Source organism: Oncorhynchus tshawytscha, unplaced genomic scaffold, assembly GCF_018296145.1.
Source record: "Oncorhynchus tshawytscha isolate Ot180627B unplaced genomic scaffold, Otsh_v2.0 Un_contig_2487_pilon_pilon, whole genome shotgun sequence".
Classification (NCBI taxonomy): Eukaryota; Metazoa; Chordata; class Actinopteri; order Salmoniformes; family Salmonidae; genus Oncorhynchus; species Oncorhynchus tshawytscha.
The window spans coordinates 24,473-48,735 of NW_024609714.1; the positions used below are offsets into that span (position 1 = coordinate 24,473).

The following is a 24,263-nucleotide window of genomic DNA, read 5'->3' on the forward strand; positions in this document are numbered from 1 at the left end:
TGTCCAGGCCGACAGAGACATATCCTCCATTTTCATTTGCAAAAGTTGAAGGGCGAATCACTGCCTTCTACATGGCACAGCTATGGGGGACAACAGAGCTGAAAACAGGAAATACACACATTTAGTGATTTAAAATACCTCAGTCATTCAAACAATAAAAAAATAAGTGATGAGACAAGAGATTATCCATTTGTTGGACAAAACCCAACAAAAGTCCCAGAGTGAGACTGAATCAACACTTACAAAAGGAGCCCCCGACACTCAGTTGAGACCTCTTCTTCGCTAATAGTTGGCAGAGGTGACTGCCTGATATTGTTTTGGTTAGCTGTTGAAACAAATAAACAAATACATTTCACTGAATTAGTAAATTTGGTGTTGCGGCTACACAATACAAGACAGAACCAGAACAAAAACTAAAGTAAAGCCAGAACAGTTGTACTGTCTAGAGACTAGAGTGAGCATTAAGACACGGCTACTACGTGTTAGCTTGCGCTAACGTTCGATATTAGCTAGGATAGAACGCAGTAACAACTGATAGACAGCAAATTAGCTATCTAGTTAGCAAAACAAATATTTTCCTAATCTGCTACCGATAGCAAAAACATAGCTAGCTAACAAATCAGCTCATTGCACATAATCTTACAAATACGTGTACGTACAATTATTTCAATGATTTCTTTACACAGAATATCATACTGGTCAGCTCGCACTCACCATCAACGACCAATCGATGATTGAGCCGTTACAGTTAGCTGGACATTGACAATATATTATTTTGCTACATTGTATCTAGCTAGGATGATACATTTTGTTGTAGCTATTAGCTAGTCATTTAAATGTGATCCAGCAGAGCAAAGGGAAATAAGAAAATGTAAAAGAGGCTGCCATTTTCCTTCCTAACAGACCTCCCTAAACGATCACCGAGGTTCTCCGTGCCGTTTTACTTGGCCTAAAGTCGGAGAAAAATGGCAGAGAAAGGAAATGAACTTCTAATCAAATCAAGTGACTGTACTTAAGTGCAAATATTTAATGTTTAATTGGATATGCAATAATTCAATAGAAAAAACCTCGGCTGTCTGGATCCGCCCCCTCTCGCGAGTGGCCATTTATGTTATTGACGGAAAGGGAAGAGGTGAAATAATCACGGTTATCGTTTATCGATTAGTTCTCATGAAACAACCAAATCACAGATTAGGGTATATTTATATATCTAGTTGTAAGTATCTGACAATTCTACTTGATCCATTTATTTAGGAGGGCACTATTGTTTGGTCGGTATTTCGAACATATTATTTGAGTTGGTCCATTATCCATTTTCAGTAGGCTTCAACATCCATCATATAACACCTACAATCATTTGTAAAATAATGAATGCAATATGTATACTTTATTAAAGACCAAGTTTATTTGCCAAATGCTTAAATAGCAGGGACATAACACCCTCCACTATAGAAAACATCAAAAATGTGTCAAATGATCAGCAGTACAAATCTGTAAAGCCGTTCTCATTTAGTCATTTATACAAAGAAACCAACATGGGGAGAGATAACTAAAACGGACAAACACAATCAAAAACGTTTCCCCTGCAAGCAATGGACTCACACCTCCGATGGAGCCACTGACAAGACTTGGCCAAATAAATCAAACTACAAATCAAAGTAATTCCACACAATACAAAAAAGCAATATTTACAAATACCATACAACATGTCTGTTGTATCCCCATTGGAAACACCATCCCACAAATCCCTTTCCCGAATCCAGTATCCCACCCTCCATAACATTTCCACATTCCTTCACCAAATCATATATAGCCCACCATGCTGGTGTTAATCAACAATTATGAGATTTAGAAATGGACTAACTCAGTCCCATTTAAAATTGGGGCCATTGTTAACCCATTGTACTGCCCTGGAAACAAGTTAAACTTATGACATAACCAGTCCAGTGGGTCGTCTAACGCATCTGTCCTTGTGCTGGTAACCAACAGGACCACACATAACTCAGTTTTAATCATTTTGAGAAAAGGGCATTAAAAATCTTCATCCAGGTGTTTGTGTTGTAATGGGATGAGAAGTGCCTCCTACACCATGCAGGCACATACATCCTTCACAGATTGCAGTCGGTTCTGTACCCTTCTCCCCTAAGTGCAAACTCGTTCACTGCCCCTCAAGGATTTATAAGCATGTGACTGGTCTAAGAAACATTTTTAGGAACACAGTCTAGCCCATTCTCTCACCAAGCAAATGTTTTTTAATCCTTGGGCAGTGGAGAAGTACACACATGGAGAAAAGTAGATAATCGAAGCCACAGTCAAACACAGGATGCAGACAGCACACACCAATGCAGTCGCTCTCACACAAACACATGAAGGGGCTGAAAAGTTGACCACAGGAAGTATGGGACAGGCTTACATGAAGTGCAAAGATTTTTTGGGATACTTCGACTAAAAGAATATCGGGGTTGGGGTCAATTTAATTTAATTTAAAATAACTAAATGGATCCATTTCAATCTATCCCTGATTTCAAATGGAACTGACCACAGCCCTCGACATTATTAAAACAAATTCATTAAATCAGCTTTAGATCAAATAGAAGTGTAAAACAGTGGTTCAAGGAAGAAATCAAAACCAATATTAAATTGTACAACATAGTCTGTTTGTTATCTGCAGTCCAGGCAAAAATAACTACTCTGTAAGAGTGGCAAGCAAAAACTCTTAATCGATAAACGATATATTCCTTTGATACCACTAAGAAACATTCATTATTTATTCTGTTCAACAGGCCAGTGGATGAACAAATCTAAACTGAAAAATCAACATGAGAACCAACATGAGTCAAACAGAATTGTCTTGGACTTGCTCCACAAAGACCCTTGAAATTGTCCCCCAAAAAGCTTGGACGCATTTCTATGTAGCATAAATAAATAGACTGTCAGTCACCTTTGAACTTGACCACCTGTCAAAGACAGGCAAAAGCCATTTTTCTAAATGCATCCAAATCTAACTAAAACTGTGGATGAATACATCTCCTCTAAATTTCCAGCAACAACAAGAGACATTCATAATGGCTTAATTTTTCCTGAAGATACCACCTCGTTAAGAACCTAATAATTAAAACATACACATTGAGAGCAGGAAGAAAGTTGAGAGGCGCTGAAGAACAAAAGACTAAAGGAAACATTCTCAAGAGTGCAATTATTTGGTCCCCTGCACCCCCACCCCAAAATAATCCCACAGACAAATAGGTTCTTTGGCTCTCAGAGGCCTGTTCACACTCTCCCCCCTTCACAACCGTGGTCTCTTGCATCTGACAGACACTGACAAAACAGGATGGGGCCAAAATCAACAGTCACCCCAAAAAAGCTAATAGAAACCTATTAGCCACAGAATATAGAAAGGAAGCCAAATGTCCCCACCTGAACCCAGCGCTGTGTGGGCTGGGCAGGGGAGCAGGTCAAGGCAGGGTTGGAGGAATAACAGATGATGGGATGATGTGGTGGTGTTAGGGTCTTCACCCTCCTTGTACAGAACACCAATGAAGAAACACAGAAGAGAGAAAGCGAGTGAGAAATGGACATGGTGGGGCAGGGGCTCCCTCTGGTGGTGGGTTGTGAGGAGAGCAGGGCCGGCACAGTGGCAGCGCTCCCGAACTCTTGGCTCAGCGCTGCTCAGTCTCTTGGGTCACCATGGACCAGTTTCAGTCTGAATCAGAGTCCGATGTCTCCACTGAGCTCGAGTCACTGCTGCTACTACTCCCCTCTGACTTGTTCTCTTTATCCTCCGCCTCATCATCATCGTCATCATCGTCGTCTTCCTCATTCTGCAAGAGTAGGTGTCGCACAACAAGAACATTAGCCTCAAGTCAAGTCAGTCAAGGGCAACATTATAATTTCCAACAGCAATGATGAATTTCACACAAGTCTGAAAACTATCATCATCATCATCTTCCTCCTCACTGTCCTCTGCACTGGAAGAATCGTTATCTGATGAGGCAGCCTCCTTCTCTTCCTCCTCGTCATCATCATCCTCTGTGTCCTGGGGGACGATTGATTGTCAGAGATGAATGATGTTTGACTTAGAGTAGTAAAAGTAAAAGTAGAGTGGTAATGATAAACTGAACAGAGCTGGGACTTACCGACTTCTTGATTACCTTGGCCTTAACTTTGGCTGCAGTGCCTCCTGGTTTCACTGGGGTTTTTCTTTTCTGAGGAAGACAATAGGAGATTAAGATTAACACTCAGTTTGTTTACATGTTAATTTGCCAGCAACTACAGGGAGAGTTTGTGGTAACACTCACTCTAAGGCATAATAGAATAGCACAGACGACTTACTTGCGAGTTGTACTCCTTGTACACATTTCTTTCTTGTGAGGACAAGCTCTGTGAAAGCAGGGACATTTTAATTCGTCAGGTCATTACAGGCACACAATTTCTAGGATGTTCAATGCACTTAGTGTCTGCAACAAATCAAAGATGGCGTACCGCCAGCCACCGCTCCAGCTCTACTTTGTACAGCTTCTGTTTCTCCTCAGCGATCTTTTTGTAGCGGTCCTTCTCCTTCTGGGGCTGCCTCTGCCAGCGACCCCCGATCTCCCCCATGCGCTCCTTCATAGGGAGGTGGTTCAGCTCTCCGTTGGACAGCATCTCCTGAGAGAACTTCTGGTAGCCATTCCTGAAAGGTACGTTTACAAATCCTAGATCAATATCGTTATCAAAAACAGACAGAAGCACTCCATCAGAAATACACTCACGAAGGGGGTTTCTTGGGTTCACCGTCAAATTTCATCTTCTTCCCTGAGGCAATGATGGTTGCAGGAGAGCGCATCTCACTCAGCTCCCTCTGTCAGTAAAAAAAGTGCCAGTAAGTCTCAATGGACACTTAAATGTCTGGGGCCTCTGCCTTTCAGACACATTGGATTCCATTTACCTCGTATCGTTTCTGGTCCTCAGCTGCCTTCTTAATCCACATGATCTTCTCCTTCTTCTCCATGGTGTTCCAAGTGGCTTCCATGGCTTTCTGGGCTTTTGGCCGGTCGTTCTGTAAAGCACAGGAGGAATGAGGTAGATAGTCAGGACAAGGGGAGAAGCAGTTGACATGCTTTAAAAGGCAGTCCTGATCCAAGGCCATAGTTGTGTCACCCACCTTGAACCTGGCCAGGTAGTCTCCTATGACACTCTGCTGCCAGATGTCCTGTGCAGTCTTGGGGGTGTCTGGCAGCCGGCTGCGCTCCTCTTGTCCTTTCTTCACAGACTCGGCCTTCAGGACCGTCTCAAGGCGCTTGTACTTCTCCTACAGGGGGAAGACAACGTCAGTTATTTAGCTAACAATCACAGGTAGAGGCTGAAACCAGAAATCCTTTCATCGACACAAGCCGATGCCATATAATTGATGCGGTCATGCATCGTACTGCATTTTATTCTATACCATAGATTTATATACTGCATATAATATATATTACTGCTCAGAACCCTCCCTCAGCTGCACTATGGTAGTGTGTATTAAACTGGGGTGTGTACCTTCTTCTTATCTGAGAGCTCGTTCCACATGCGTGCCAGCAGCCTGGTGAGCTCACTGTCAGACAGGTCTGGTCGCTCTTGCTGCAGCTTGGGACGTTTCTCTTCAGAGAAGATGAACATGGCCGAGATGGGCCTTTTGGGCTTCTCTGGGCTAGGCTGCAATTTAAGCGATGGGAGCTTTTTTCAATTCAATACAACTTTATTGCAACAGGAAAAGTGAAGCACACACCCCTTGATCCAATTGCATTTGTAAAAAAAAATAAAAAATGTTCATCCTTGCCATGCTTGTAAGCAGAAAGTAGGGCTGTGACAATACCAGTGAAATAATGCATACTACAGTCAATATCTATTTTGTCTGAGATTGATAAAATTACAGTCATCTCCATTTCATACTTCCTTGTGATTGTTATTGTGAAATATGTGGAGCTGATGAGGTGAGTGATACTGACGCATTGTGGTACTTACCTTCGCTCTGCTCTTCTTTTTGCTGCCCCCGCTGCCCTTCTTAAAGCCAATCATCTTCTGCTCCCCCAGCACACGCTGCTGCTCCTCCTCTGATATACTCTGTAGACAGACACTGAGTAAATAACATACATACTGCCTCTGCTCTCATTCACTAGATACAGTTGAAGTTGGATGTTTACATACACCTTAGCCAAATACATTTAAACTCAGTTTCACAATTCCTGACATTTAATCCCAGTAAAAATTCCCTGTTTTAGGTCAGTTAGGATCAACACTTTATTTTTAAATGTCAGAATAATAGTAGAGAGAATGATTTATTTCAGCTTTTATTTCTTTCATCACATTCCCAGTGGGTCAGAAGTTTACATACACTCAATTAGTATTTGGTAGCATTGCCTTTAAATTATTTAACTTGGGTCAAACGTTTTGGGTAGTCTTCCATAAGCTTCCCACAATAAATTGGGCGAATTTTGGCCCATTCCTCCTGACAGAGCTGGTGTAACGAAGTCAGGTTTGTAGGCCACCTTGCTCGCACGCGACATTTCAGTTCTACACAAAAACTGTCTATAGGATTGAGGTCAGGGCTTTGTGATGGCCACTCCAATACCTTGACTTTGTTGTCCTTAAGCCATTTTGCCACAACTTTGGAAGTATGTTTGGTATCGTTGTTGATTTGGAAGACCCATTTGTGACCAAGCTTTAACTTCCTGACTGATGTCTTCGAGATGTTGCTTCAATATATCCACATAATTTTCCATCCTCATGATTCCATCTATTTTGTGAAGTGCACCAGTCCCTCCTGCAGCAAAGCACCCCCACAACATCATGCTGCCACCCCCGTGCTTCACGGTTGGGATGGTGTTCTTTGGCTTGAAAGCCTCCCCCTGTTTCTTCCAAACATAACGATGGTCATTATGGCCAAACAGTTATATTTTTGTTTCATCAGACCAGAGGACATTTCTCCAAAAAGTACGATCGTTGTCCCCATGTGCAGTTGCAAGCCGTAGTCTGGCTTTGTTATGGCAGACTTGGAGCAGTGGCTTCTTCCTTGCTGTGCGGCCTTTCAGGTTATGTCGATATAGGACTCGTTTTACTGTGGATATAGATACATTTGTACCCGTTTCCTCCAGCATCTTCACAAGGTCCTTTGCTGTTGTTCTGGAATTGAGTAGCACTTTCGCACCAAAGTACGTTCATCTCTAGGAGACAGAATGCGTCTCCTTCCTGAGCGGTTTGATGCGTGGTCCCATGGTGTTTATACTTGCATACTATTGTTTGTACAGATGAATGTGGTACCTTCAGGTATTTGGAAATTGCTCCCAAGGATGAACCAGACTTGTGGTGGTCTACATTTTTTCTGAGGTCTTGGCTGATTTCTTTTGATATTCCCATGGTGTCAAGCAAAGAGGCACTGAGTTTGAAGGTAGACCTTGACATACAGCCACACCTCCAATTGCCTCAAATTATGTCAATAAGCCTATCAGAAGCTTCTAAAGCCATGACATCATTTTCTAGAATTTTCCATGCTGTTTAAAAGGCACAGTCAACTTAGTATATGAACATTTCTGAACCACTGGAATTGTGATAGTGAATTTTTAAGTGAAATAATTTGTCTGTAAACAATTGTTGGGAAAAATTACTTGTGTCATGCACAAAGTAGATCTCCTAACCGACTTTCCACAAATTTATTTTGACCAAACTATAGTTTTGGCGTGGTTGAAAAACAAGTTTTAATGACTCCTAAAACCCTGACTACACTGCAAGCGTCATGTGCGCGAGCGTTGCAAAATAAATGTAGAAATCTATGTTATTCAATTTTTGCACCCACACTGCTCACGAGCGTCTGCGTTGCCAAGGGCTAAAATAGAAGTCCTTTCTATTTCTAAAATCGTCAGTGTTTCCTACTTACAAAGCATGTAGAGGTCTGTCATTTTTAGCATAGGTACACTTCAACTGTGAGAGACGGAATCTAAAACAAAAAATCCAGAAGATCACATTGTATGATTTAAGTAATTAATTTGCATTTTATTGCATGACATAAGTATTTGATACATCAGAAAAGCAGAACTTAATATTTGGTACAGAAACCTTTGTTTGCAATTACAGAGATCATACATTTCCTGCAGTTCTTGACCAGGTTTGCACACACTGCAGCAGGGATTTTGGCCCACTCCTCCATACAGACCTTCTCCAGATCCTTCTGGTTTTGGGGCTGTCGATGGGCAATACGGACTTTTAGCTCCCTCCAAAGATGTTCTATTGGGTTCAGGTCTGGAGACTGGCTAGGCCACTCCAGGACCTTGAGATGCTTCTTACGGAGCCACTCCTTAGTTGCCCTGGCTGTGTGTTTTGGGTCGTTGTCATGCTGGAAGACCCAGCCACAACCCATCTTCAATGCTCTTACTGAGGGAAGGAGGTTGTTGGCCAAGATCTCGTGATACATGGCCCCATCCATCCTCCCCTCAATACGGTGCAGTCATCCTGTCCCCTTTGCAGAAAAGCATCCCCAAAGAATGATGTTTCCACCTCCATGCTTCACGGTTGGGATGGTGTTCTTGGGGGTTGTAACTCATCCTTCTTTTTCCTCCAAACACAGCGAGTGGAGTTTAGACCAAAAAGCTCTATTTCTGTCTCATCAGACCACATGACCTTCTCCCATTCCTCCTCTGGATCATCCAGATGGTCATTGGCAAACTTCAGATGGGCCTGGACATGCGCTGGCTTGAGCAGGGGGGACCTTGCGTGCGCTGCAGGATTTTAATCCATGACGGCGTAGTGTGTTACTAATGGTTTTCTTTGAGACTGTGGTCCCAGCTCTCTTCAGGTCATTGACCAGGTCCTGCCGTGTAGTTCTGGGCTGATCCCTCACCTTCCTCATGATCATTGATGCCCCACAATGTGAGATCTTGCATGGAGCCCCCAGACCGAGGGTGATTGACCGTCATCTTGAACTTCTTCCATTTTCTAATAATTGCGCCAACAGTTGTTGCCTTCTCACCAAGCTGCTTGCCTATTGTCCTGTAGCCCATCCCAGCCTTGTGCAGGTCTACAATTTTATCCCTGATGTCCTTACACAGCTCTCTAGTCTTGGCCATTGTGGAGAGGTTGGAGTCTGTTTGATTGAGTGTGTGGACAGGTGTCTTTTATACAGGTAACGAGTTCAAAGGTGCAGTTAATACAGGTAATGAGTGGAGAACAGGAGGGCTTCTTAAAGAAAAACTAACAGGTCTGTGAGAGCCGGAATTCTTACTGGTTGGTAGGTGATCAAATACTTATGTCATGCAATAAAATGCAAATGAATTACTTAAAAATCATAGAATGTGATTTTCTTGATTTTTGTTTTAGATTCCGTCTCTCACAGTTCAAGTGTACCTATGATAAAAATTACAGACTCCTACATGCTTTGTAAGTGGGAAACCTGCAAAATCGGCTGTATCAAAATACTTGTTCTCCCACTGTATATATTGTACCAGGTAAGTTGACTGAGAACACATTCTCATTTAAGCAACGACCTGGGAATAGTTACAGGGGAGAGGAGGGGGATGAATGAGCCAATTGTAAGCTGGGGATGAGTAGGTGACCATGATGGTATGAGGGACAGCTTGGGAATTTAGCCGTGACACCGGGTTAACACCCCTACCTTACGAGATAAGTGCCATGGGACCTTAATGATCCAGAGAGTCAGGACACCCATTTAACGTCCCATCCGAAAGACAGCACCCTACACAGAGCAGGGTCCCCAATCACTGCCCTGGGGCATTGAATATTTTTTAGACCAGAGGGAAAGAGTGCCCCTACTGGCCCTCCAACACCACTTCCAGCAGCATCTGGTCTCCCATCCAGGGACGACCAACCCCTGCTTAGCTTCAGAAGCAAGCCAGCAGTGGATGTGAGTGGGTGGAATGCTGCTGGCTTATAGAAGCAGGTTGCTGGCTTATAGAAGCAGAACATGCCATCTCCTCATTGGTTATACCCACGTGGGTGATTGAAAGACGAACTGTGTTGCCGGTCGCCGTGGTAATACGATAATAATAGATGCCAATCACCGTATAAGTTCAAAGATGAAAAAGCCTGAAAGGAGGAGATGACTAGAAACGATTCGGTTGACCGTTTTATGTGTGGATTAATTGTCGGAGTGGCGGACCTTGTGCATTTATGGTAAAATAACTCAATGTTTATATCCCTGGACAAATTAGCAGTAACAGTAGTTAGCTGAGTCAGGGACAAATTAGCTAGCAAGTGCAAGCTAGCTAGCTAATTTGTCCTATTTAGCTAGCTTGTTGTTAGCAAGTGCAAGCTAGCTAAATTATACATGTTTTATGCTTTTCGACCTGTCCCCAAATTAATGTAATTGGTTCAGAGTTTGTTTTGATATTTTGTCGTGATCACGTTTTGGTGGGACAAAATTAATTTATGCACGATGGCACACGCGCGCAGCCGGTTTGGGTTCTGTTCTGTGTCAGTGTATGTAAACGTCCAAATTCAACTGTATATAGACACACACATACATACATGTAGAAAAACAAACTTACACAAAGAAACCGGTTCATCTCGACTTCGTATTCTTTCTTTCTCTGAAAAACAGAATTGTGAAAAGTTGAGCACTTAGGACTTCAGACAGTATGTCCAAAAAGTCAACATTGGAGTGAAACAGTCCACTGCTAGTGAAGTACAGACCTGCTCGCAGCGTTTCTGGTAGCCGTCCTCCGTTTCTGTTTCAGCAGCCTCACCTGGCTGCACATGACCATGCGCTCTGTACTGGGCACGTCCTTCATACTCAGACATCAACTCAGCACAGAACATGGAGTAATCCATTCCCAAAACACACACAGAATACACAACACGGTCACAACCCTTGTCACCATGTCCAGTTAACAGTGTGATCACCCAGTGGTAAGATTAAAAGTGTGCTGGTGTGGATTAGTACTCACGGGGGTGGTTTGTCTGGCCTGCCATCAGATTTGTCCTTCAGATGTCTCTCAGCCTTGGTGAGGGTGGACTTGACGATGTCCTCGTTGCTCATGTTGAGCTCTGGGTGAGTCTCAATGAAGCCCTTCATCACCTCCTGTGGAAAACAAACATGGGTCACAGGTTAAAAATCAATTAACACTCTTGGAAATACCCAAGACAGGCAGTAAATAGGCTTCCTTCAGAGTCTTGTGCCTCATATTTGAGGATGCTCTCACCTCATATGCTTTGTGCATCTCCAGGGACTTGGCAATCCACTTGAGTCTCTTTTTGTCTGACAGCTGTGTCCACTGCTTCCCAAGACTGTCTTTAATGTCTTTGGTGGTCGCCTAGTAACAGATATTATAGTTTCAAGAACATATACGTTGCTTCAGATGGACATAGTTCAACTTTAGCATGTTAGCTTTGAGTGTCAACATTGTGGCTTTGAAGGTGTAACAAACGGTCCTGAAAAGCGCAACTCACGTCTGCGTGTGTTTTGAGGAAGGCCTTCTTCTCGTGACTGTACCATAGCTGCTGAGGCGTCCTTGGTTTCCTCTGGTACATTAGAACCTTTCTTTGCCATGCTCTCCATCAGGTCGGGATGGTCCTCCCTATAGTCACACAGAAAACCCAATGACTACTGTGAGAGAGAGACAGCTGCATGTGAGCTCACATTTTTCAACATGTTTTTTTACAAAAGTGATAGACTTGGAGTTAGATAAAACTTTGATTTTCTCGGCAGGGACATATGCAGGATGCTACCCTCCACAGCATGGCTTCGAACCGAAACCCTAATTTTGACCAAAATTTACCGGAGAGATTACTGCTACCAAGGTTTCTTTTTCCAAGCTATATGGTGTGTGCTCTAGCAAATAAAAACAGCAGAGACCTGAGATACCGTCCAACCTGGAACTAAGTGAGTAGTGTTTGGTCTGATGATATTTTGAAAGCCAATAAGAAAAAACTACATTAATGATATTTTACTTTATGGGGACTGAATGTTGATAAGGCTGCACAGGCTTGTACAGGACAGACCAAATACAACTTCAATTAGCACTGAGGTGTGAAGTAAAAGGGTGTCAAGGCCTTTGGGCCCAACAAGTGGCAGGAATCTTTGAAGCGCCCTTTGAAGCCCCCCTCCTGCTGTTCAAAGACCATTCACTGGCATTTTCTACAAGAAATCTGCCTCCAGAAATAAAAGCTTCCCCCAAGTGGGTGTGACACCTACTCCTGTTGCCTGCTGCAATGCTGCTTGGATTCCACCTGCCGATCTGTTCACCGTCTGCCCTGGCTTGTCTCCCCCTGTCCTGTCTCCCCCACCACACTCCCCTCTCTCCTGAGCTTTCGTTCGCCTCCAGCACACACGCACTGTTGGGGCGAGTGACTACGAACTTAATGGCAATTTTTTTTCTATTTGCCTCATGACTCCTGCATGCTTTGTTGATTACAAACTTTCTTTACCAAACCGTGGGACAAACTGTTTGTTCCCATACTCGGGACTCTGACTCTCTATTGGTTACACTGACTTTTGACCTTCCATCCTATTCTAACCACCTCTCGCCGGCTTTGCATTCATGTTACCTGATGAAATTGCTGTACAATAGGATCTTGTAGCCATCTGATGCACATTCAGATGTCATAAATCAGCACTGCAGAGCTCTCCCTGTACTATGCCGTGCCTTGACTGTATTACTGTTGATGATATCTGGAAATGTACATGTACATACTGGCCCATCTACTGCTGCTAGCCCCAATTCTGATTTGTGCTCTGCTATCTGCTTCACTAATTTCTGCTCTTGTAAAAGCTTGGGTTTTCTGCACGTTAACACTAGAAGCTTATTACCTAAAATTGATCATTTGAAAGTATGGGTTCACAGCTCCAGATGTGTTGGTCATTACTGAGACGTGGTTAAGGAAGAGTGTTTTGAATACTGATGTTAACCTTTCTGCTTATAACCTTCCAAAAGGTGGGGGAATGGCAATCTTTTACCAAGGATCACCTTCAGTGCTCGGTTGTCTCCACCAAGTCTGTCTCCGAACAATTTGATTTGCTGGTTTTAAGCATTAAAACTTTCAAATAGCTTTTTTTGGACTGTTGCTGGGTGCTATCGTCCTCCATCAGCACCGGCCTGTACCCTAACTGCCCTAAGACATGCTTAAACCACCTGACCATGTCCTAAAGCAATGGGACTCCCTAAATCTTTCCAGATTATTACCAATCCCACAAGGTATGACTCCAAACACCCAGAAAAGGCTACTCTCCTCAATGTGATCCTCACAAATAATCCTGATAGGTATCAGTCTGGTGTTTTCTGTAATGACCTTAATGAACACTGTTTTACAGCCTGTGTTCGCAATGACTGGTCAGTGAAACAACCTGTCCTGATGTGTCATAGACGCTTGCTAAAAAACTTTAAAAATTAGCAAGTCTTCATGCACTGTCCTCTAAAATGGTATATAATCTGCTTGATCCCCTGTCGAAGATGCTTGGACCTTCTTTTTTGATATTTTCAGTGGTATTGTTAACAAACACGCACACAAAGAAAATGAGAATTAAAAACAGGTTCAGCACCTGGTCCAAACGTGATCTTGCAGTTACTCCACCTCAAGAATTGCATTAGGCGAAAGGCTCGGCACACGCATACTCAGGCTGATGGGCTCTTTCTTGTTCAGGCAAATGAGAAATAAGTGCACTCAGGCTATCTGGAAGGCCAAAGTTACTTTAAGGAGCAGTTCTCTCTCTATGGGTCTAACCCCCAAGAAGCTCTGGAAAACAGTTACAGATATAGAGAATAAACCCTCCTCCTCACAGCTGTCCGTGTCCCTTAATGTTGATGATGTGGTTGTTACTGACAAGACGCACATGGCTGAGCTCTTTAATCACCACTTCATTAAGTCAGAATTCCTATGACTCAGCCATGCCCTCACTGCCCATCCAACATTTCCTCATCTCCCACCCCTTCTAATGTGACAATCTCTGATGCTTCTCCCTCTTTTTCTCTGCCCCCACAACAAAGTTTCTCCATGCAAGCAGTCACGGAGTCAGAGGTGCTGAAGGAGCCCTTAAACTTGACCCCCAAAACATCTAGGTCAGATGGTTTCGACCCTTTCTTCTTTAAGGCTGCTGCCCCCATCATCGCCAAGCCAGTCTCTCCTTTCTTTCACGGTTCATCCTTTATTTAGGCGAGATCAATCTGATCCAAACTGTTATAGGCCTATTTCTATTTTGCCTGTTTATCAAAAAGTGTTGGAAAAACTATAATAATCAACTGACTAGCTTTCTTGATGTCTTTCGTATTCTCTCAGGTATGCAATCTGGTTTCAGCTCAGGTTATGGATGTGTCACTGCAACCTTAAAAGGTCCTCAATGATGTCACCATTGCCCTTGATTCTAAGCAATGTTGTGCTGCTATTTTTATTGACTTGGCCAAAGCTTTGATACGGTAGGACCATTCCATTCTTGTGGGCTGGCTAAGTAGTATTGGTGTCTCAGAGGTCTTTGGCCTGGTTTGCTAATCCTCTCTCAAAGAGTGCAGTGTTTAAAGTCACAAATCTGCTATCTCAGCTACTGCCTGTCAACAAGGAGTACCCAAGGACTCGATCCTAGGCCCTAGCTCTTCTCAACACATCAACAACATAGCTCAGGTAGTAAGAAGTCAAGCCATCCATTTATATGCAGATGATAGTCTTATACTCATTATTTTCCCAGATGTTGTGTTAAATGCTCTACAACAAAGCCTTTAGTTTCCAACAAGCTCTCTAGAAGTCGAACGATTATGATTTTTCAACGCCGATACCGATTATTGGAGGACCAAAAAAGGCCGATGCCAATTATTGGAGGACCAAAAAAAGCCGATAGCGATTAAATCGGCCGAGATATATATATACACACACACACAGTGGGGAGAACAATTATTTGATAACCTGCAAAACCGGCAGTGTTTCCCACTTACAAAGCATGTAGAGGTCTGTAATTTTTATCATAGGTACACTTGAACTGTGAGAGACGGAATCGAAGGCAAAAATCCCCAAAAATCACATCGTATGATTTTTAAGTAATTAATTTGCATTTTATTGCATGACATAAGTATTTGATCACCTACCAACCAGTAAGAATTCCGGCTCTCACAGAATTCCGGCTCTCACAGCTCTCACTGTTCTCCACTCATTACCTGTATTAACTGCACCTGTTTGAACTCATTACCTGTATAAAAGACACCTGTCCACACACTCAATCAAACAGACTCCAACCTCTCCACAATGGCCAAGACCATTGTGTAAGGACATCAGGGATAAAATTGTGGACCTGCACAAGGCTGGGATGAGCTACAGGACAATAGGCAAGCAGCTTGGTGAGAAGGCAACAACTGTTGGCACAGTTATTAGAAAATGGAAGAAGTTCAAGATGACGGTCAATCACCCTCGGCCTGGGGCTCCATGCAAGATCTCACCTCGTGGGGCATCAATGATCATGAGGAAGGTGAGGGATCAGCCCAGAACTACACGGTAGGACCTAGTCAATGATCTGAAGAGAGCTGGGACCACAGTCTCAAAGAAAACCATTCGTAAGACTCTACGCAGTCATGAATTAAAATCCTGCAGCACACGCAAGGTCCCCCTGCTCAAGCCAGCGCATGTCCAGGCCCATCTGAAGTTTGCCAATGACCATCTGGATGATCCAGAGGAGGAATGGGAGAAGGTCATGTGGTCTGATGAGACACTAGAGCTTTTTGGTCTAAACTCCGCTCGCCGTGTTTGGAGGAAGAAGAAGGATGAGTACAACACCAAGAACGCCATCCCAACCGTGAAGCACGTGGTGGAAACATCATTATTTGGGCATGCTTTTTTGCAAAGATGACAGGACGACTGCACCGTATTGAGGGGAGGATGGATGGGGCCATGTATTGCGAGATCTTGGCCAACAACCTCTTTACCCCAGTAAGAGCATTGAAGATGGTTCGTGGCTGGGTCTTCCAGCATGACAACGACCCGAAACACACAGCCAGGGCAACTAAGGAGTGGCTCCTTAAGAAGCATCTAGCCAGTCTCCAGACCTGAACCCAATAGAGAATCTTTGGAGGGAGCTGAAAGTCTGTATTGCCCAGCGACAGCCCCGAAACCTGAAGGATCTGGAGAAGGGGGTCAAAATCCCTGCTGCAGTGTGTGCAAACCTGGTCAAGAACTACAGGAAACGTATGATCTCTGTAATTGCAAACAAAGGTTTCTGTACCAAATATTAAGTTCTGCTTTTCTGATGTATCAAATACTTATGTCATGCAATAAAATGCTAATTAATTACTTAAATCATACAATGTGATCTTCTGGATTTTTGTTTTAGATTCCGTCTCTCACAGTTGAAGTGGTACCTATGATAAAAAATTTGACCTCTACATGCTTTGTAAGTAGGAAAACCTGCAAAATCAGCAGTGTATCAAATAATTGTTCTCCCCACTGTGTGCGTATATATATATATATATATATATAAAAAATGTAATAATGACCATTACAACACTTATTTTTAACTTAATACATAAATAAAATCTATTTAGTCTCAAATAAATAATGAAACATGGTCAATTTGGTTTAAATAATGCAAAAAGTGTTGGAGAAGAAAGTAAAAGTGCAATATGTGCCATGTAAAAAAGCTAACGTTTAAGATCCTTGCTCCGAACATATGAAAGCTGGTGGTTCCTTTTAACATGTCTTCAATATTCTCAGATAAAAGTTTTAAGTTGTAGTTATTATAGGACTATTTCTCTCTATACCATTTGTATTTCATATACCTTTGACTATGTGGATGTTCTAATAGGTACTTTAGTATTGCCAACCTAATCTCGGGAGTTGATAGGCTTGAAGTCAAAAACAGCGCAATGCTTGAAGCACAGCAAAGAGCTGCTGGCAAATGCCGCAGACCTTCTGCTGCCTACCACCACTCAGTCCGACTGATCTATCAAATCATAGACTTAATTGTAATATAATAACACAGAAATACGAGCCTTAGGTCATTAACATGGTCAAATCCGGAAACTATCATTTAGAAAACAAAATGTCATTTTTTTCCAGTGAAATGGAACTGTTCCGTATTTTATCAAACAGGTGGCATCCCTAAGTCTAAATATTGCTGTTACATTGCACAATAACTTCAGTGTTAAGTCATTATGTACAATTCTGGCAAATTAATGACGGTCTTTGTTAGGAAGAAATGGTCTTCACACAGTTGCTTGAGCCAGGTGGCCCAAACTGCTGCATATACCCGACTCAGCTTGCACAGACGCCAAGAAGTAACCCGAACTCATGAATTAAGAAAAGAATTCATGTTGAGCTATTAACCAATATTACAGTTTAAAAAATATATACTTGTGTATTGATTTTAAGAAAGGCATTGATGTTTATGGTTAGGTACACATTGGTGCAACGACAGTGCTTTTTTTCACGAATGCGCTTGTTAAATCATCCGTTTGGCGAAGTAGGCTGTGATTCAATGATAAATGAACAGGCACCGTATCGATTATATGCAACACAGGACAAGCTAGATAAACTAGTAATATCATCAACCATGTGTAGTTAACTAGTGATTGTTAAGATGTGTTGTTTTTTTTATAAGATAAGTTTAATGCTAGCTAGCACCTTACCTTGGCTCCTTGCTGCACTCATAACAGGTAGTCAGCCTGCCACGCAGTCTCCTCGTGGAGGGCAATGTAATCGGCCAATATCGGTGTCCAAAAATGCATATTACCGATTGTTATGAAAACTTGAAAATCTGCCCTAATTAAATCGGTCGACCTCTACTCTCTACCTTTGTTTTGGAGGTGTTCAGAACAAAGGTCATGTGGTTTGGTAAGAAGAATGCCCCTCTTCCCACAGGTATTATTACTACCTCTAAGGGTTTTAGAGCTTGAGGTAGTCACCTCATACGAGTACTTGGGAGTATGGCTAGATGAACACACTGTCCTTATCGCAGCACATATCAAATCTGCAGGCTGGCTTCCTCGATCATAATCGGTGTAGAGAGAGTCACCCCTCTTTCGCACCCAGCTACCAAACTAACCCCCTATTCAGGGGACTATGCTAGATCAAGGCCTTAGATTAGCTCGGCGACTAGATATTTTTTATCATTCAGCCATCAGATTTGCCACCAATGCTCCTTATTTAACTAGGCAAGTCAGTTATGAACAAATTCTTATTTACAATGACGGCCTAGGAACAGTGGGTTAACTGCCTTGTTCAGGGGCAGAACGACAGATTTTTACCTTGTCAGCTCAGGGGATTCGATCTCGCAACCTTTCGGTTACTAGCCCAACGCTCTAACCACTAGTCTACCTTCCCCCAACACCACTTTCCATGATTGTATAGCAGACCCTCATGCCAAATTGAGTCAAAGGCTTTTTTTAAATCAACAAAGCATGAGAAGACTTTGCCTTTGTTTTGGTTTGTTTGTCAATTAGGGTGTGCAGGGTGAATACGTGGTCTGTCGTACAATAATATTGTAAGAAGCTAATTTGACATTTGCTCAGTACATCGTTTTCACTGAGGAAATGTAGGAGTCTGCTGTTAATGATAACGCAGAGGATATTCAAGGTTTCTGTTGACGCATATCCCACGGCAGTAATTGGGGTGAAATTTGTCTCTACTTTTGTGGATTGGAGTGATCAGTAGAACACATCACTGCACTCTATACTCCTCTGTAAACTGGTTATCTCTGTATACCCATTGCAAGACCCACTGGTAGATGCTTATTTATGAAACCCTCTTAAGCCTCACTCCCCCCTATTTGAGATACCTACTGCAGCCCTCATCCTCCACATACAACACCCATTCTGCCAGTCACATTCTGTTAAAGGTCCCCAAAGCACACACATCCTTGGGTTGCTTCTCTTCTCAGTTCGCTGCAACTAGCGACTGGAACGAGCTGCAACAAACACTTAAACTGGACAGTTTATTCTCAATCTCTTCATTCAAAGACTCAATCATGGACACTCTTACTGACAGTTGTGGCTGCTTTGTGTGATGTATTATTGTCTCTACCTTCATGCCCTTCGTTGCTGTTGTCTGTGCCCAATAATGTTTGTACCATGTTGTTATTATGTTGTGCTGTGTTGTCATGTGTTTCTGCCTTGCTATGTTGTGGTCTTAGGTCTCTCTTTATGTCGTGTTGTTTCGTCTCTTTTCGTAATGTGTGTTTTGTCCTATATTTATATTTTATTTTTAATCCCAGCAGGAGGCTTTTGCCTTTTGGTAGGCCGTCATTGTAAATAAGAATTTGTTCTTGACTGACTTGCCTAGTTAAATAAAGGTTAAATAAAAATACTCATCAAGCAAATTAAAACACATTCAACACAATGGAGAAATCCCCCCCTTCAAATATAGATTTACTCCAGTTGCAGATAACCTAAATTTGAACCTTACCTGAACTTTGACATGCTGTGCCCAAACGTTTCTTTGTCTTTCTGGAAGTCTTCTAGATATTTTTTCTGTTGTCAAAAAAACAAGTCATTCGACCATGAGCAACGTCAGCAAATTACTCAGTTCAAATAAATTGTATCTACCAGGGAGAACATATTTACCACCCCATCCCAAATGTCACTATATCCCTCCCTTTAATTGCATCTCTTCCTTTCCTTCCCACACTCTCCCTGCTTCTGACCTTCTTTTTGTCAGGCAGCCCTCTGTACTTCATGGAGAGGATCTTGGTGAGGTCTAGGTTGCTCATCTCAGGGTGCAGCTTGGCATACTTGGCCCTCTTCTCAATGAAGAAGCGGAAATATGGCGTCAGGGGCTTCTTAGGGAAATCTGGATGCTTCTATTCAGTGAAAAATAAAACAAAAGAACATTCGAAAGAACAATACCAAATGTGAGTAAAATTACACACAAAAAGACAGTCAAATCAGTCATCAAATGACTGAATTTGCTAAGAAAATAATGTGTCACCTGTGAAAGTATTAACTGATAGTGTCTATCATAAAAAGAGGATATGCAGTTCACCTTCAGCTTCTTGCCCTTATACGGGTTCTTGATGAAGTCTTGGGCATCGAAAATCAGCTCTGTTAATGTGCGAAATTTACGGATCTGAACCAAAGACACAGAACAACAACATAAAACACATTGCAGAGGCAAGATGCAGAATGTATATATTGAACTGACAAGAGTTGGAAATCCACTTTTATTCTCAAATATAAATACCCCAGTCCACAGTATAACATAAAAGAGACATGGCGTACCACTTTGGAGACTTCGTTCCACTTCTGTTTGCACATCTCTCCTGTGAATGAGTTGAAGGCCACCTTCTCCCAGTCCAGATGGGACTCCGACGTCTTGTACTTGGCCAGGTCCTTTTGGGGAAGATTGACTTTCATGGCCTCTAGCAGATTCAGAAGGTCGTCCTGCGTCCACACTATAGCCACACAAGGACACACACATCAGCTTGCCTGTCCTGCAACCATTATCCTGGCTGAAGTGAAAAAAAAATCATGAATATCTCCATTTTGCACAATAATCTGAAGGGGATGGAAGGAAGAAGCTCCATGTTGTGACTATATCTCACCTTGATTGACTACTATGATCTCACGTTGATTGACTATGATCTCACCTTGGTCTTTAGTGGACGTGTCCATTTCTCCATTCATCTGTACTTTCTTTAACCTGCACATAAACAAAACAGAGCGCAATAAAACACTATCCCTTTCTTTTAATGGCTGTGAATAATATACAAGTTACTCTCACTACTGTGCCAGCAAAAAAAAAGTATCTACACAGTATACATAATAGCCAAGTTACCTATGCATACACCTAATGCATGCAAATGTGAGAAAGTAACAGAAAACTACTTTGGCCAATGCTATGCCTTGTGATATTAGGAAATATGTGGGAAAAAATAATGCTTGGAGATTAAACACATTTGAAATGGCATAGGCTAGAGGTTAAAAATGTATATCATTCTACTAGTATATCGACTTGCATATTAAAATAAGTGTAAAATGTGATACTGAAAACAAGATTTATTGGACAGAGATTATTCGACTGCTTTTAATCATTCCAAACAAGCTATTAGGTAAGAAATTCCAGCCTCTTAAAATCCTAGAAATTAAAATCGACCCCGACATGATGGTTATTAATGTTTATTACACCGCCCCTAAACGTTTACGCTACACGGTGAGATAGACTATAGCTTGTGACGGTTTCACATCTCAAATAACTCCGCAGAAGGCTACGACTGGTAATGTTCTTTATGTCGATTTGGAAAATAGGCTAGCTTATTCTCCATTAAAGTAGCAACTTATTTTGCTTTCTGTCGACCATGTCTTCTGTCGGTCGGTAATGGAGGATTTTCCCGGAGTGGTGGTGGGGAGGTTCCACAGAAGGAGGAAGCGAACGTTTAGAGGCAGCTGTAGGCAACCAGCTGACTATGGACGGGAGATCTGCTTTCGGTCTCCAACGAAGGGGAATGGTGGCCAGGGAACATTACTACCAAATGAACCACTCGACAAAGCCACACTACCAACATTGAGCTGGAATTGAAACCTGCCTCCGCCTTAAATCTCTATCGGCCGACTCTTGTGAGGGGCCAAAGAGGGATACACATTACGCTTTATAATAAATTAAATTGTTGGGCATAGTCCTCAGAGACCCGTTTCTATGCTTTAATCGTTTTAGTATCGAAGCGGGCAACCATAATCAAACCGAAAAAGATTCGAAAAAGCAGGACATTCTTGCGCGAGGCGTAACCGATCTCGGATATGTGAAGTCGACTCTGCAAGTCAGCACCCCGCCTGTTGTTTACCCGTTCTTGGTGATATTATAGTACGCACGAGCCTGTGTTGGACTGCCAGTGCATTTAAGGGGGGATACAATTATCGCTGGTCTAATGATGCGCTTAAAACAGTGGTTGGACATAGTTAGCTAGTGTCCCAATTAATCAGTGCAGTTTATGGGAAATTTAAAAGTAATATCCTGGTATGTGAAGATGGTTTGGGGGGTCCACAAACTCCAACCGAGCCAACGACCGCGCTAGCTAGCTGCAACCGCACTACGCTGGTTCAATGCAATGGTTAGCTAGCTCGCTAGCTATATTATGTTAGCAACCATCAGATTTACATTAATTTACAGCAATATGTTAGCCAACACGGTGGCCACCTGTGAAAAGAATCAAATGACAATAATCTATACATTTTAAGGTTTAAAAATGTGTAGTAGTTAGCTACTGTAAATTTAAAATATGAAAACCACCACCAGACCAGTCAACTTTTATGCTAGCTAGCTAAAGCTTGGCTAACTTCAGGGGATTCACCATGGATAATGATTTACGTTTTTATTTTGTATATACATTTACATCAATATTGCAGGTAACGTTAACTAGATAAATGTATTTGTATTTGGTCGTCCAAAAGATTACGTATCGGCCTAACGTTACTAGTTTTGCATAAACCCATAGGAAAAAATCCAGTTCCAAACGACTGCGACCCGAACACTGACCTCGTCTCCATGAAAGAGAATCATGTTTAGAAAATCATTCATCTCAGACAGAGAAATTCACTGTTGTGTTTCTTGAAAAACAACGATTTAAATGAACAAACTCACCGTGAAAACGGTTCTATCCACCCTGAATTTTCTTTCAGCTGTTGTTGAACACGGGGTAAACCAGGTTTTGTAGCCGTGTGGCGAGGATGGGTCATGAAGACTGAGGCACACGAATGAAGAAAAAGGGAAATAAATGGTAACAATCTTCGCTAATCTTCAGAATTGAAATGAGGATACTTAACTACAATTTATCATCTTTCACAAGGTTTCAATCCGCGGTTACATTGTATCAAATTGACACCACACATAATGAAATATTTGTACATCCGAGATTGCAAATGGTTCACTGGCGCGAGGTTGATCCCAGAGCCGCCATGCTACAGGCAAAGCGCGAGTCAGTTAGGATACCGACCGTGACAAGCTCATATGGCGCACTACATGCTTAGCAAGAAATGGGGTTTAAAGTAAGCCTGGGTGTGCAACTAACCTGCCCCGCACCAGGATCATAGGCAACTATAACAGTACCAAAGACTGGTTTTCGCAGGTTGGCAATGATGGTTGTCAAGCGAGATAGAGGGCGAGCCCACACGGTGATATATTAAACTGAGATCCATGATGGCTAACCAGAGAGGCGGCTGGTTCTGTCAACAACCGCATGGAGGTCTCGGCGCGGAAATAGTCAATTCTTAGCAGAAAATAAGATACATTGGTGAATTAAATTCCAAATTGACGGTGGTCCATAATCACTGCAAATTATCAATTTACACCATATTATTTAGACCCTATAGTTCGCATTTCTTACCCGTGGTAAAGGAGAGGAGATTCGGGTATGGCGACCTCGGAATGGTCTACCCTACAGCAGTCAGTGTTTTGCTAACACAAGGCATTCAAGATGAGGTGTTCTTTTAAAATTACTAAAGGGAGAAAATAAACCATATTGAGTTTAAATTGTTTGTGGAAATAATTTTGTTTATATAGCTTTTGAGCAGTCGAATTGACGGAGGTGGCTGTGAGCCTTACCTGTCTCAGCGTGAGTCGAGCTCGTTGTGGAACAAGGGTTGGGTTGAATGTTAGCCAGCACTGCGCCGCCGGTCCAGGGCACAGGCGCTCCAGTCCCCGCAGAGATGGGAACTTCCCCCCGCCTCCATCTCACTTGCTTTCTCCTTCCACTCAACGCGTAGCTCTCTCGATCCGACCATTTCTCTTAGCAAAGACATCCGCATTTTCGATCTCTCCCCCGCTGCCGAACGCATCACCCACAGCCATACTATTTTTCCACATTTAGCTCTCGAACCGCGGTTGCCAACCGAGGACAATGAGCGAGTGCAAATCTTTTAGACTACCGATACTTTAGTAAAAGTTATTTGTCCCAGACAGCTGCCTATATCTAAGTGGAACTTTAGTCAGCTGTTGTTAAAGTCATTTCACAAATTATAGCATAATAACTAACATTTTAATAACAATCTGCAGAGTGTTAAGGCCTATTGAACATTTTGAGAAAAAAAGTGTCATAAACATATATTCATGCCAGCGCTAACTCTGTTGACAGATTGCAAAAACGATACTGGAAATTGTATTCCATGGATAGGCCTATACTTTAGTGGTGCTCCTATTTGCAAAGTCGAGTAGCCTATTTGACGGTTTCATTTTCTCACCATGTAATTTCTTCCAACTCCACCTTGTCAATTTGGGCGTAATCCAGCCATCCAATCCAGACAGCCAGATCCAATGAAAACAAATGACTTTCCAATGAGCGCACAGCGTCGTTAAACCGCGTTGGAGTGGTGCTCCTGTGGACCAGCACTGTCAGCCCTCCT

At 42.5% G+C, this 24,263-nt stretch overlaps 1 protein-coding gene and 1 long non-coding RNA gene across 2 annotated transcripts; both read right to left on the reverse strand.

The window, feature by feature from the left end:
* Positions 1-7: 7 nt before the first annotated feature.
* LOC121845613 lies at positions 8-1,120 on the reverse strand. Its single transcript, XR_006082659.1, has 4 exons — positions 1,068-1,120; positions 906-949; positions 244-325; positions 8-98 (listed from the first exon to the last, which is right to left on the reverse strand). It is a non-coding gene; the product is annotated as an uncharacterized LOC121845613 (long non-coding RNA).
* A 2,578-nt stretch (positions 1,121-3,698) lies between these two features.
* On the reverse strand, positions 3,699-23,996 carry LOC112236343 (nucleolar transcription factor 1). The gene is given in 26 exon segments (XM_042317182.1): positions 3,699-3,821; positions 3,917-4,036; positions 4,137-4,205; positions 4,333-4,380; positions 4,483-4,672; positions 4,752-4,840; positions 4,928-5,038; positions 5,144-5,290; positions 5,518-5,673; positions 5,983-6,081; positions 10,515-10,556; positions 10,660-10,694; positions 10,697-10,760; positions 10,762-10,801; positions 10,917-11,047; positions 11,169-11,279; positions 11,416-11,484; positions 11,486-11,543; positions 19,339-19,403; positions 19,577-19,732; positions 19,915-19,998; positions 20,151-20,323; positions 20,519-20,571; positions 22,507-22,606; positions 23,249-23,360; positions 23,467-23,996. Coding segments are annotated over 24 exon segments (2,328 nt in total). The 5' UTR covers positions 22,602-22,606; positions 23,249-23,360; positions 23,467-23,996.
* Between the last annotated feature and the right edge of the window lie 267 nt (positions 23,997-24,263).